The following is a 15,519-nucleotide window of genomic DNA, read 5'->3' on the forward strand; positions in this document are numbered from 1 at the left end:
TGGGCAAGCCTGTGGGGTTAATGAAGAAATGGGGAAACTTGGAACAGATCTGCACCCCTGGACTCACAATGAAAGCTAAGCATTTTCTCCTTTAAAATGAGAGAGATTTGAGTCCTTCTTAAGAATAAGTCTCAGCTGGGGTGCCTGAGTGGCTCAGTCGGTTAAGCATCTGACTTTTGATTTCAGCTAAGGTCATGATACCAGGGCTGTGGGATCAAGCCCCGCATCAGGCTCCCTGCTGAGTGTGGCACCTACTTAAGATTCTCTCTCTCTCCCTCTGTCCCTCCCCACTCCCACTTTCTCTCTCGCACTCTAAAAAAAAAAAAGAAAGAAAGAAAAGGAAAAGGGGGCACCTGGATGGCTCAGTTGGTTGAGTGTCCGACTTCGGCTCAGGTCATGATCTCACAGTCTGTGAGTTGGAGCCCTGCACCGGGTTCTGTGATGATAGCTCAGAGCCTGGAGTCGCTTCGGATTCTGATTCTCTTCGGATTCAGATTCTCAGAGCCTGTCTCCCTCTCTCCTGACACCTGCTCGCACTCTCTCTCTCTCTCTCAAAAATAAACACTAAAAAATAAATAAATAAATAAATAAATAAATATATAAATAAATAAATAAAGAGGAAGGAAAAAGAAGTCTGTCTTGCCACATCACGGAAATTCAGGGGCTGGGGTGGCAAATTAGTACCATAACAAAACCAGTTAACAGAGGCAGGTACGTGCAGTCTGCGCCACTATTTCTTTATAAAGCTTGGTGTTTCCAACCACAACGAAAGACGCCCACCCTGGCCAGGCTGGGCGTCTTCCGTTTCTGCAGGAAGGCAGGTGGGTGTCCGCGGGCCCCAGGACCCCCACTTGGGGTTGCGGTCCTGGGCGGAGCAGGCTTTGGTTTGTGCTCAAGGCTGCCATCATGTGGCCGCCGTGGGTATGCTCAGGAAACTGCCCGGCGTTAGACAGGTTCCTGCTCTCTGCAAGTCTGTATCAAGGTCCCGTGTCTCCCGCTCATCTGCCACCAGCCAGAATGGGGGCTTCAAGATACAGATCAAGAGGAAAATCAAGTTCTAATGTTGCCATGCAGGTCTGAATCTTCCGGGGCACTTTCCCAGCCTTACCGTGGACTTCAACTATACCCACGCTGTGATTTCTCTTCTAAACGGGGAAGACCTTGCTCACCAGTCAGCACAGTAGGAAGGCCCGAGATGTGAAGCGTCCCCAAGCACTGGCCTGGTCTCTGCCGGGTCAGCTTGCAAGCCCCGTCCTCATCTCGGAGTTTCCAACAGTCCCGGGGGTTCCTTAAATCCTCTCTGTGCAGAAACTAAGCCAGCACAAGTGCTCCATAAGCAGCAGGTTAAAGTGGCCCATCCGTGTCTCAAGACCCGAGCTCTCAGCTTGCTCTGAAGCCATGACGGAGCAAGTCTGCAGACACCCGGGACTTGAGAGCTAAAGGCATCTATCTGTTAGTGTGGGGCAGGGTTTCTCGGCCTTGGTGTGACAATTCAGGCCGAGGTTGCAAGGGCCACCCCGGCCTTTTAGGATGCCGGGCGGCCTCCCTGGCTTCTACCCACCAGCTCCAGTTCACTCCTCATCCAACTGTGACAACCAAAAATGGCGCCAGACGTGGCCAAATGCCCCCGGGGGGGCCAATCGGCACCCATAGAGAACCACTGTCTAGGGGTATACTCGTTGCTATTGCCTCTGTTAATAAACAACCACGCATTTAGTGGCCTAAAACTGCACGGTTTATTATCATACGGTTCTGGAAGGTGGTCTCCCGGAGCTAAAACGAAGGTGTCCACGGCACTGTGTTCCTCCTTAAGGCTCCAGGGGGAGAATCTGCTTCCTGGCTTCTTCCGGGTTCTAGAAGCTGCCTGTATCCCCTGGCACATGGCCCTTTCTTCCACACTGGAAACCCCTGATGGTGGGTGGAGTCTCTCTCACAGCACATCCCCCTAATGATGTCTTTTGTAGCCAACCTCCCGCTGCCTCCGTCATTTAAGGGCCCCTGTGACTACATGGGGCCCATGCGGGTAATCCAGGATAATGTCCCCATTCTGAGATCTCTGGGAAGTCCCCTTTACCACCTGAGGGAATATAGTTACAGCTTCCGGGAAGTCTGACACGGACATCGGTGGGGGGTCATCATTTAGCCATTCACAAGGGAGTACAAATGTGACTGGCTCCAGCTGGCGAGTGACACAGCCAGCGAATGGTGAGGAGGACAGCTGTGTCTGGGTCCTAAACCCCTGTGTCGCCAGACAAATCTCACCTGTGTACTGGTGTGGGCCCTCCAGCTGCCAGTTCATAGACCTGGACTCACTTTGACTCACACCTTCATTTCACTGATGAGGACCCCGGGTTCCCCAGAAAGGAAGCTGCCATCCCAGACCCCAGTGAGGGGCCAGGCTGGAACCGGGCCCCATGCTCTTTTCGGTCTCGGGACACAAACCCCTGGGTTACCAGGCACCCCCAAAGGCAAACATTTCTGACGGTGGGATTTCAAGCCGTGCGTCGTCAGCAGCCCACATCCCCCTGGAGGCTCGAAGACTGTGCGAATCGGCCAAGGAGCCTGCCCTGAGGGATGGGATGTGCAACAGCGAGGGCACCGGGACTCTGCCAGGCACTGACAACGCATGCTCAGAGTCTGGCTCTGTGCTACACGTGAGGACACAGGGCATCCCTGAAAGACGTGGAAAAGAAATGACCGGTTCGTTGGCTTTGAGGTCTCATTGGGGCAGGGGTGGGATGGGAGGGGGTGGCAGGAACTCTGACAGATTTAGGGGCTCCAGAGTGGAAAGGAGGTACGCCCCATCCCGGCCTGGAGTTCCCAGGGAAGGCCCCAAAGAGCAGCCTGAGCCCCAGACTATGGAGGTTACATGGGGGGTGCCAGGGCCCGCCCCACAGCAAAGCCACAACAGTCCCAGGGGAAAGCAAGGGGTTTCCCACGTGGCCAGAAATAGCAAGGCACAGGTCACAAGGAAACCTGCAGGCTGCAGCATCTCATCCCGGGGGGGGGGGGGGGGGACCCAAGGAAGCACCCACAGATGTCTGCGGGGCCGCAGGGCAGGAGTCTGGTGTGGAAGGCTGCCAGTGCGGCCCGTGGTGCCCACGTGGCTGGGCATCTGAGACCAGGCACTCTGACAGGACAACGGTACGCGTGAGCCGCTGCCAGTGTGGGCAGGACAGACCCAAGCCAAGAGGTGACATCCCGTCCCCACCAAGGCCCTGCCCTGGGAAGCCCCAGAAATGAATGCCCACGGAGGGAGGCCGGAAAAGGCCTGCGTTCTACCTACAGCGGTACCTTTAAGTATGTTCCTTATGGGGTGCCTGGGTGTTTGAGTCAGTTAGGCATGTGACCCTTGATTTCGACTCGAGTCATGATCCTGGGGTCCTGGGATGGAGCCCCACATCGGGCTCGGCGCGGAGCATGGAGCCTGCTTGATATTCTCCCTCCCTCTCTCTCTGACCCTCTCCCCTGCTCGTGCTCTCTCTCTAAAAAATGAAAAGCATATTCCATATAGTTCCTTATGTAGCTTATGTAGATTTAATTTATACAAATTTTCTAAATTACTTTACAAACATAATACACGTTTGGAGATATATATATATGTATATCTCCTATATACATATATATATATATATATAGAAATATATATATGTATATTTTGAACATATATTTATATTTTGAAACATATATATATGAAATATATATATATGAAAAATATATATATATATGAAATATATATATATATATGAAACGATGTGGTTTTTACCTGCTTCTGTTGGTAACCTGAGAATCCAGCAAACATCCGCCAAATCAGGCAAGTGTACAGCCAAGTAGGAATAACAACCAAGCCTATTCCTGCAATTCACACGGAGCCAGGAAGACTGTACCACCATCCACCCAAGGGCACGTCCTCCAATTCCATGGAATTCAAACAGGGGCCGAGCACCCAGAGACCAAAGGAGCCATCTGCTCAGTATCCACCTTATACAACAGCCATGAGCTGCCCACTGGGGCGTGGGTGCCTTGAGTCGGGGGCAATGAAGGCTATGAAAGGTCACAAGCTCTGCAGCTCATCTGCCCACTGCCCAGCGTCACTGTTGGGAGAGGTTACCTTCTAGAAAGCCTGCAGAATACATTCAGGGAAGCACTTCTGTTGCTGCACCGTTTGTAGGATCTTTCTTACAGGAAATTACTTTCTGATAAGGTCTCAGTAGATACTGAAAATGACAGAATGCCCAGACCCCTGGATGTCCGGTTGGGTGCTGGGCTCGCAGACCCGTGAGTGGGTCGCTGTGGTTTCCAGCTCATCTCTCTCTTGCCTGGCCACTGGGACATTCTGCACCCTGTGTGAAACGGCGGGAGGCGGAAGATAAAAGTGGCCAAGGAATTTCACAGCTTCTCAACAGGGAAACCCCCACACCTAACTTCCAAACCTCCAGTTGCTGACCATCTCTCCCTAGAAAGAGAACTCAATCAAAATCAAAACTTTTATAATGCTTCTCGCAGAAAATGGGGGTTTTAGAAACTGTCTCGTGATCTGTGGGGCCCCTAGGGTTTCTGCAAGTAGCCACCCAGTTGCATTTATGTTTCTTCCTCGCCCCAAAGGGCATGTTCCCAAAGCCTTCCTGGAATGAAGTATCTGATGCTAATATAGCCTGAAACCCCACTTCCTGAAAGAAAACTTGTTCAAGGAGCCAGTACACAGCAGTGAACGTCCGCCACCAGGGCTAGACCCTGCATTCGTAAGGCAAGCTTCTATAGGACCACGGATTCCCAACATCCTCTGCCCACCCTGCATCTGTTTTGTTGTTGCTGCTGCTGTTCTGCTTAGCATAATGTGTTTTTTAAGTTTATTACTTATTTTTTAGAGAGAGAGAGAGAGAGACAGGGAGACAGAGAGAGAGATAGAACAAGCTGGGGAGGGAAAGAGAAAAGGGGAGACAGAGAATCCCAAGCAGGCTCTGCACTGTCAGCAACACAGCCTGATGCGAGGCTCAAACCCACGAACTAGGAACCAAAACCAAGAGTTGGACGCTCAACTGATTGAGCCACCCAGGCGCCCCAGCATAATAAGGGGTTTAAGGTTTATCCAGTGTAGCATGCATCAGTACTTTACTCCTTTTTATAGCTAAATATTCCATTGTATGGATTTACCACATTTTGTTGATCTGCCTACCAATCTATGGGCTTTGGGAATGATTTCAGTTTGGGGCTATCATCGATAAGGTGCTTTGAACATTTGTGTACACGCTTTTATGTGGCCATATCTCTTCAGTTCTCCTGGTTACATACCCAGAAGCGGAATTTCTGGATCATATGGTCAGCTTGGGTTGGAGCAACCTGCAGGGCAATGCCCCTCTCACAGGGCATGAGCCTGGGATCCAGGGATGGCTTTCTTCTAATGATTGCTTTGTGGATTTTGCTGTATTCATGGTAGAATCAAATAACTTTCTTCCCAATAACTCCCTTTAGATGGAGTGCACTTTAAGACCCAATCATTACTACTCCACCAAATACACAAGCAACCAAAGAAAAGTGGACAAACTGTGCATCATCAAAAACCCAAAACGCTGTGCCTTCAGTGACACTATCAAGGAAGCGGACAACCCACAGAATAGGAGAAAATATCTGCAAATGATATATATGAAAAGAGACTTGTATCCAGAATATATAAAGAACTGTTACAACTTAATAAAACAAAGACAGACCAGTAAAGAAATGGGTAAGGGATCTGAGTAGACATTTCTCCACAGAAGACACACAAAGAGCCAACAAGCCCATGGAAACGCGTTCCACATCGTTAGTCCAGGGAAATGCACATGAAAACCACAATGAGACACCTGCTAGTTCTCAAGCACCAGGAAGGATGCTGTAGTCAACAAGACGAATAGCAACCAGTGCTGGCTGGTATGGGGATAGACTGGAACCTTCATACACTCCTGGAGGGCATGCCAAATGGGGTCATCCCTTCGAAAAAACAGTTTGGCAATGGCTCAAAAATAGGTTACCTTCTGACCCAGAAACTCCACTCTGGGGTATATACCCAAGGGAACTGAATAACATGTCCACATAAAAATACTGACAAGAGCCAAGAAATCGATCTAAAAATGCATTCATTGGTATATGAATAAATAAAATGCGGTATATCCATACAACGGAATGTTATTCAGCTATAAAAAGGAATAAAGTACTGATGCGTGCTACACTGTGGATGAATTTTAAAAATGTTACATCAAGTGAAACAAGCCAGATGGAAATGACCACACACAGTATAATTCCACCTGTAGGACATGTCCCGAACAGGCAAATCTAAAGAGAGAGAAAGTAGATTTGTGGTTGCCTAAGGCTGGGGGGGATGGGGTGGAAAGGGAGAGACTGCTAATAGGTGCGGGGTTTCTTTTTGGGGTACTGACTGAGCGCTGATTGCACAACTCTGCAAATATACTAAAAAAAAAAAAAGGAATTATATACTTCGAATGAAATTCATTTTATGGTTTGTAACAAAAACAACACAGCGCACACGCACACACACACACACACTTTACGGACATTCCTCATGGACATTCCAAGCTATGTGGAAGGAAACCCTGCACACAGCCCGACCTAAACCAACCGTGTCACTGGCCAGAGAGGGGGTTGCTCAGAGCCCCAGTGTGTTTCCTTCTAACTCTGCAGGGTTGTTTTTTTGTGTGTGTGTGTTTTTTAACATCTTTAAATGAACTACACCAACACATCAGTTCTTCTCCCTTGGGAGGATGTTTTTATTGAACAGGAACTTCAACAAACCCCTGAGACATTTTCATCAGTTCGTTTCCAGGTAAACACAAAGCACCAGCCATTCATGCCAAACGGTGTCAAGTTCACAGCACCCATTGTGTCACAGGTTAAAGGCCAGGCCTGCCACCACACACAGAGCACCCCCTTGGCCGCAGATTCCACTGCAAGTCCACTTTTATGGTCCGTGCCTCCTTCACACAGAGTCCACATGCACTGGGGACTTCATGCAGTCTCCATATGGAGCTCTGCACTCTATTTCTTTCCACTGGACTCTTCCCTCTTTCTAATGGGTGTAAGACAAACAACTCCGGGGAACACTCTAGCAGAGACCCTTCCAGAGAGACGGGTTTCCTTGAGTCCAGTAATCACATTTCACTTATCTATATACCTACCCCCAGTGCCCAGCACAGAGCTTGGCCCTGAGCAAACATGTTAAATATCCAGGGTTTTTAAAGTTAATTTATTTTCAGAGATTACGCACACATGCACGCACACGCATGGGGGAGGGGCAGAGAGAGAGGGAGAGAGAGAATCCCAGGCAGGCTCTGCACCGTCAGCAACACAGCCTGATGCGGGGCTCAATCTCACGAATGGCAAGTTCTTGACCTGAGCTGAAATCAAGAGTTGGACGCTTAACTGACTGAACGACACACGTACCCCCTGGATACTGGTTGTACAACAGGATGGATGGATGGATGGATGAGTAGAGGGATACACAAATGGACAGATGTGGGCAGACAGGTGCGTGGACAGACAGTTGGATGGACGCACAAACAGGATGGACAGATGGATGGATGGGTATCAGGACAGATGAACAGACAGGTGGGTGGATGGATAAATGAATGGAAGGACAAACATGGTCAGACGAGTGGGTGGACAAATGTGGACAGATGGACAGCTGAGTGGATGGACAGATGGATGGACAAATGTGGACTGATGGATGGAGACAAGTGGGTAGGTAAGTAGACAGATGGACTAACAGGTAGAGGAAAAGACAGACAGATGGGTGGATGAACACACAGATGGATGAATAAATAATTAACAGAGGTCCCATCACATGTGCCCTCTGTCCACTTAGGGAAACAGCAGTGAGTATCTGGTGCTGGTGGTCTCCTCCCTAAACCCAGGCTCCAGGATAGGAATTTACTACACCCCTAAAAAGCTAAAACTGTTCTTCCATCCATCTCCAGAGTCTAGCAACAGATGAACAGAAGGAAGCTGTCACCCCTCACCCTTGAGGTGATCTATTACCGTTCATTCCCCGTGCAGTTGAGGACTGCCTCTACACTGGCGCTGGGGACACAAGCAGCAACTGAGCAGACCCAGGGCTGACCCTGGTGGCGACTCATGGGGCTCACAACTGACTGCCTGGTGTTTTGAGAACATGTAGGAAGGGAAGAAGGAGGTGGTCAGGAAGGGACATCTGAGACTAGATGTAGGAGTAGGAATCAGACTGATTGACAAGCTGTGTGTGTGTGTGTGTGTGTGTGTGTACACGCGCATAAGAGGGGTAGGGAAGGGAGAGTGACAGAGAGGGAGGAGGGGAGGAGGGAGAGTGAAAGAGAAAAAGGAGGACAGAGAGAAAGACAGAAGCACAGAGGGAGAGAGGAAAAGGCACATGCCCATGGCAGAACAAGTGCATGAGCGCTGACCTTGAAGCAAGGGCACAGGTGCGTCTGATGGGAAAGCCCAGGCAGCTGGGATATAGAACGCAAGGTAGGCGTGCCCAGAGATGGGAGCAGAGTCATCAGGGCCCTCTGTGACAGGCCTGGATGCTCCAAAGATAGTGACAGAGCCCCAGAGGGGTGTCCCCAGGGAGAAGATCAGGTCTGCATTCACACGGAAGCAGGAGCCGGGACCGCGTTGCCTGCCCCAAAACGACTCAGCCAGCTTCCTCTGGTTAGAATCCTACTGAACATCAGTGAGACTACGCCAGCTGCAGAGAAACCCCCGCCACAGCTTTCAGGGAGCAGACTCTGGGGCCTCATGAAGCAGCCTGGACCGCGCCTTACCCCGTGGAAGGCCTGCTTCTCCTGTCCTCACTGGGCTCTTACGGGCAGGGGGTCCCTCGGTTCAGCTCCAAAGCCCTAACAGCGGCCGAGCACATGCCCCAAGCAGGGCCGTGTAGGTAGCCGAGGAGGCCACTGTCACACTGGGGGTTGGCTGGTACCTTTAGACTCACCTTTACCAGTATGGGTCTTTTCCCTCCAGGCACCAATACACTGGAAGAGCCATCAGCCCAGAGCCCCCTCCAGTGGCTTCCCCTCTGAATCAGGCCATGGCTGAGATCCTGACACCGCCTGGAGCCTGCTCTAAGTGCCTCCTGTATGCGAGGCCAGATGTGAGCGAGGGACCCATGGGTGGTTTGCACCAGCCAATCCCAGCCACTGCCCTCGGGGAGCTTCTGATGTGGCTGAAGTTTCTCTGGAAAAGAAACGTGCCTCCCTAGAAACCCTTCTGGTGTCTGTGGTCTCACAGTGACATCTGGGCTGGCGTGAGCAAACCTGAAACAGATCTCTGCAGTGCAGGATGGAACGGGCATGGCCCCTCTCTGAGCTTCAAGAAAGAGGCACATGCGTGTGGTTCCGGTGAGATCTTTACAAACCCCCCCGAGTAACAGAAACTACACTAGGTTAAACAAACGAGCTTCTGAAATTCGAGCTTGGGAAAATAACTACCTGTACCTCTTTAGATCTTTGTGCTTGAGGAACGCAGCACTTTCTCAGGCTTTCTATCACCTGGGCCCACAAAACAAGCCTGAGGTAGTCAAGGTCTGTGCGGTCACCCTCTCCTCGAAGGAGAACACAGCAAGGACAGAAGCCAGCTCCCGGCCACAGGAGCATGGAGTGACAGGGGCAGCTCTCACACCCGTGGCCCCTGGGGCCCAGACAGGCCCCTCCACAAGAGTCAGGATGGCGTCTGGGAGTTAGGAGCTGGGCCGCACGTGCTTCTTCTGGGACTCCCAGGCCAGTCCTGCATCCAGCACGGTCCTCTTGGCTTCCTGCCTGGCCGGCTCGGCCCCACAGGCTCGCCCAAGCCGCCCTGCTTCTTCTTCCACTCCGCAGTCTTCATCACTCTTTGTCTGTTCCCGTTCTCCACTGGTCCTCTCCTGAATCAGAAAAAAAAAAAAAAAGAAAAAATCAACGAATCTCTCCAATGCTGGCTGGAACAAGCCCGCAGTGTCCTGGCCGGGCCCCTGCACTCACTGCGTGCTCAGATTCAGAACGGCTGAGCCGGGTTCCAACACCCCAGCCAGCCACAGGGACGCTGTATTTTGTTCTTAAGATGCTCTGGACACGTATTTACTGATGGAAACATACTTCCTGAAGGGAACTGAAGAGCCCAGCCCATGGAGATCTGAGAAAGGGCAAAGCGAGAAGCACTACTTTAAAAGGTGGCACGCTTATGCTTGAGCACATGGACGTCCCAAGATGCCTGCCCACGGGCGGGACATCACACTGAACACCTCCTGCTCCCTTCAAAGGCCTTCGAGGTTTAAATGCAAACTCAGCGATCCGCAAAGAGGCAAAGCACAATACTGTCAGTTCGGTGGCCTGGTAGAATCGTCAGTGAGCCAAATTTTCCATTGCAAACCAAGGAAAATGAAAGCCCCCTCCTCCGCCCGCTTTTCTAAAACAATCCAGCGCTTACTGGGATAGATCATGCCTTTGGTGTCGCGTCTTCTATCCCCGTATCATCTACTTTCCAAAATAAGCAGTACTGCCCACAAGTTGCAACTGTTAAGTTTGGGAGCTTTAAAATCATTAATAATTCTTCAGGAATTCAAGAGCAAACACCCTTCTGTGGCCGAGAAGGGGCGTTATCAGAACTATCTTATACCGGCCAACGTCTGTCTTGGCTTCGGGAAGATGCCTCATGGAATCACATCGCTTCAAAGCAGACCACTAAGGTGGACCACTAAGAAATACTTAGCAGCCATCCTTGTCGGTGGGTCTATTCTCTCATCACTCTGGGCTCCACAATGACCTAATGCCATATTCCATTTTGCAGCATCTGGGCTTGGAGGCGTGGAGGAGGAAAGAAAGAAATTTGTCCGCACATTTGCTCCGCTTGAAAGACACTGGTCCATGGCAGAATGTGAAATTCAGATTTTCCAATACTTCCTTCACAGAGCAGGGTGACGCTGATTGCCACGTGTTCTCTGTTTAGTTCTGGCTTCGTTAGAGCTTGTGTAGCTCAGAGAAGAGGACCGTGAAGAGTCTAATTACGAAGGCCTCGCCTCATGCCGCAGCACAGAGACTCCGAGTGTGAATCAACAGCCCGCTGCCGTGGAGAAACCCACAGCCAAGGTGGTGAGGAAGAGGCCTCGTGGGTTCAAAGCTTTGCTAAACAAGCACAACGTGATTGCTAAGAAAACAAGACACATTCCCAGAATGACACATTCACCACCGTACCTTCTTGCCTCCTTCACGACCAGACATTCTGGGTCCATCATCTGGAGAAGTCCGCCCACAACTGCTCACGTCCTCCTGGGAATTTCCCGGGTGTGCTGCCCTCCCCAAGCAAGAGAGTGGCATAAGCAAATGGAGGTGGCCCCGAGGGAGCAGACAATCAAAAGATTAACAGTACAGCAGGGACCCTTCCGAAAGTACCGATCGCCACGACCCAATTCTATCCTCATGAACTTCACTGTGACACCTGCTACAGTGCCTTCTGGAGAAAAGGGAAACTTGCCAGGTTTGGGGAGACATGAAGCAATGGTTCTACTCAAGCATGTCTCCCATCAAGCTACTAAGCAGGCTCTTCCCTGCTTAGCTTCCAAGATCAGAGATTGGGAGTAGAGCCTTAGGCACTACTCAAGCATTTCTGAGCTGGAATTCTTTTCTTCCAATTATCTGGACACTAAACGGAGTTAGGCTTGCAGAGCTATTCCTAGGCCCTTCTCTTTGCTCGCTGGAATTGTTACTCACAAGAGAACCCATAATCACCCTTGTTAATTCAGCCCTCCTCCCCCTTTCCAAATCAGACCGAACTTGGAAAGGATAACTTTGCTGTCCCACTGTGTACTTCCTACATCCCAAAATCCATACGTAGAGGTAGGTGATTCGGGGGGGGGGGGGGTGGCACTCAGATGCTTTAGGAAGAAAATAGTTTTCCAGTTGAGCTGAAAATGCAAGAAACACATTTTTTCAAATAAAAATAAATACATTATTGAAACGTTACCTACACAGGTAAATTTTAAAGTTTATTTACAGACTTTATAAATTAGCCAACTTTGGTTTGGCAAAATTGAATCCTAAGCAGTGAAAAACACCAGAGTACTTCAGGGCTCCCTTGGGAGTTTCTATATAATGCAGTAATGATTCCTCATGTACTTCTCTTTGCAAAAGTAAGCTCATAAATGAGTTCAGAGACTCAGCCTTATTCACTACTATATCCTTATCACCTCAACCAGTGGCCTGGCGCTGGGAGATCCTCCATTAGAGTAATCTAGTGAATGAATGAATGAGAATGCATGAATGAATGAATGAATCAGAGAATGAAGCAGACAATTCAGTATATTCTACACTTCCTGATGTGTGAAACTATCTTTTTATGCGTTACAGACAAAGCGTGCTTGGTAACTATCAAATGTTTACTTATATTTTATTCCTAACCAATAACAGTTCAATAATTTTTAAAAATGAATGCTCTAGGGGCGCCTGGGTGGCTCAGTCGGTTAAGCGGCTGACTTTGGCTCAGGTCATGATCTCGCAGGCCGTGAGTTCGAGCCCCGTGTCGGGGTCTGTGCTGACAGCTCAGAGCCTGGAGCCTGTTTCAGATTCTGTGTCTCCCTCTCTCTGACCCTCTCCGTTCATGCTCTGTGTCTCCCTGTCTCAAAAATAAATAAATGTTAAAAAAAAAAAATGAATGCTCTAATTCGGAAGCACGAGGATAAGAATCCGAGAAGCAACCACACAGGTAGGTCACAGTAAGTTACCATCCAGGAGTTACTACTATATGGGACGCAGTAAGTGACAATGGCCGCTAGAGGGAGCCACACAACCTTTCAAAGAGCAGCATTAGGAAAAACCCATGCAGGATGATGGTACTGCTATGCACTTCCCACCATAGCTCACGCCGCCAAATTGCTGTAACTACCACACTATGTCATGTCCAACTCCCCCAAAAAAGCTGAGACAAGCTCAGAGCTGCAAGCATCAGAAGCATCAGATTTTTAGAAAAAGGACCCTGCCCGCCCCCCCCCCCCACCCCCGGCCCCAGCTCAGAGTTCATTCACATCTTTTTATATACATACACCGTAGCTTTAAAAATTAAATGTAGCGGCTCAATCTGTTGAGCATCTGACTTCAGCTCAGGTCATGATCTCACAGTCCATGAGTTCGAGCCCCACGTCGGGCTCTGTGCCGACAGCTCAGAGCCTGGAGCCTGCTTCAGATTCTGTGTCTCCCTCTCTCTCTGCCCCTCCCCCATTCACACTGTCTCTTTCTCAAAAATAAAATAAAAACATAAAAAAATTAAAAAATTAAATGTAAATAAAATTCTTTTCCCTGTGGATAACAATTGAATCTATTAAAAACTCACCTGGGAAGAAAGCAACGCTATAACCTAAACAATGAAAACAATGATTTTTAAAGCTGTGTGCAATTATTTCCTGCCTCCAGCCACATTTTTGTAAAAGAACACTCAACTGCCAGAGGATTCAATTTCATCTCCTCCAGTAAAGAAACTTAAGGCATGTGCAAGCTAACTGAGAAGTCACACCAGACAGAATTATGATCCTATTGGTCAAGTTTCAAAGGCTTCATATGTAACTGAGTGTAGGAAGAAAAAAAAAAAAATTCCCACAAACTCCTTCTCTCAAAAGTTCCGAAAACGCTGTAAATATTTTCAGGGCCATTATAAGCCACAGATGTTATCAACAGGCAAGATCGTGCAAACTTTAAAAGACCTCGTCCATAAATGACGCTGCTTCAAAAAATAGATTTTGAAACCCTGGAAAGGAGCACAAGTTAATTTCCCTTTGGAACATTGTAAAACGTCCATGCCTTACTTAGAATGTAAAAAACAATTGGCTCCCCCGGGCTTCTTGCTTACAGTTCTACTGCTACAGCACATGAAACTGTAGGAGCCCTCCAAAATAACAGCCAGAAATAAAGAAACAAAAGATAGAACTTGAAAAGCAGAACAATTCAAGAAAGCAACTCTAAGAATAACGGGCTGGTTAAAAACTAAAATTAAATTAAATGGCTGTGTGACATTTCCAGGCAAAAGAAGATTCCAGAACCTGCACTGTGGGGTGACCTGTGGGAAAACCTAATGGGCTAACACAGATTTCCATGAAGGCAGACAGACTGTAAACTGAGAAAATGCAGAGCATCTGGGCTAATCTGTGATTGCATTTGCAGCCCCCCACTCACCAACCTGGAAAAAACCTGAAATGTCAATGCTGACAAAATTGCTACAAGATGAAGCTGGCTGGCTGAAAACCTTCCTGACTGAATTAAAATCCTGACTGCTGGCCCTGGGGGGACACAGAAGTTGTGGGTGAAACCGGGAACTAGCCATGATTTATACAGGGAGTGAAAAGATCATAATTTAGCATCTTTTTAATTATATAGTTTTAATTATCTAATTATATCCTGATCATAACGATGACCCTTCTTCCTTCAAAGGACTCAAAGCATGCTTCTGGAACATTCCCCGTGCAAGTTCCCTCATTTGCTGTTTTAAAGAGAGAGTTGGCAAATCTCACAGTGAGTTAAAGTGACAGGTCTGGCATCTGACTTCCAGCTCAGTTTCCTGTGACCAGACCACACCAACTCTCAGCTCTTGAAATAACCCCAGCGGAATTCTCCTCCGAGGAAAGCAGTCTCCCCAATTATGCGAACACGTTCTCCCACTGCTTACCCCCCTCCAGCCTGTGCAATTTCCACATTATTTCCACGTTCTGATATGCAACACTTTTTTTTTTCCTTCATTCCCAGCCAAGGAGCTGCAACATCCAAGACACAAAGGCCAAGTCCACGTGGGAGCTGCAGGCTCATTTGTGACGTTTCTTGATAAACCCACGCGGCTGGTCAGCTTCGTGCATGGGGATCCGGGCAAGCTCCCCTTTCATTTCTAACTGTGGATGCCACAGGGCAAGTCACTTAACCGCCTCATTAGGATCACAGTCACAGCCCTACCATGGCCTCCTTCCCAGGTGCCTGGTCACCCCATTAATATCTGCAGAGCTCCATTAAGCCTTCTAGCTGAAAGGCACCATAAAAGCAAAACCTATCACTGTTATCATCAATAAACTCCAAGACGCTCTTCCCTGTCACGACCTAACGTAAATCAGTTACCCACGTGGAAAGCCCACGGAGGCCTAATGAGCTACCTACAGCCTGGGAAATGGCATTTGATGTTGACAGGAGCTTTCTTCCCCGGGGGCGGGGAAGGAAAGCCAGTGCTTTCACTTTGGCGGGTGAAACTTAAAACTGTTAGGCCCTCCTGAGCCTCCCACCCACACACAGCACCTGCAGCCTGAAAGGGTTTGCCGGGATTCAGCCCTGCCCTCCAAGGCCCTCTCCCTGAGCACTGAGAGGAGAACCAACAGCAATGTGCAATCCATCCCGGAGTGCAATCCATCCCCGACGTGGGAGAGGAGGAAGGCACACTGTCAAAAAGCAACTTGGGGAACCAGACACAAGTGAATCTGGTCTTCCCACCCCATCTCCCCTTGGGACCCTCTGCCCGTTCTCATTGCTTGAAAACACCCTCCATCAAAACCCCGCC

At 49.1% G+C, this 15,519-nt stretch overlaps 1 protein-coding gene across 2 annotated transcripts in view; it reads right to left on the reverse strand.

Annotated features, from left to right (window-relative positions):
- Window positions 1-6,733: 6,733 nt before the first annotated feature.
- Window positions 6,734-15,519, reverse strand: part of FAM169BP (Protein FAM169B) — a 90,045-nt gene continuing 81,259 nt past the window's right edge. For both annotated transcript variants that reach the window (XM_019460143.2, XM_019460142.2), the window contains 2 exons: window positions 11,193-11,287; window positions 6,734-9,886 (listed from right to left, as the gene is read on the reverse strand). In XM_019460143.2, coding sequence (XP_019315688.2) covers window positions 9,704-9,886; window positions 11,193-11,287 — 278 coding nt within the window. In that variant the 3' untranslated portion in view covers window positions 6,734-9,703. The remainder of the gene's footprint in view (window positions 9,887-11,192; window positions 11,288-15,519) is intronic.

The sequence above is a fragment of the Panthera pardus genome, unplaced genomic scaffold (genome assembly GCF_024362965.1).
Source record: "Panthera pardus isolate Hobbes unplaced genomic scaffold, ASM2436296v1 HiC_scaffold_24, whole genome shotgun sequence".
In the NCBI taxonomy this organism is placed as follows: Eukaryota; Metazoa; Chordata; class Mammalia; order Carnivora; family Felidae; genus Panthera; species Panthera pardus.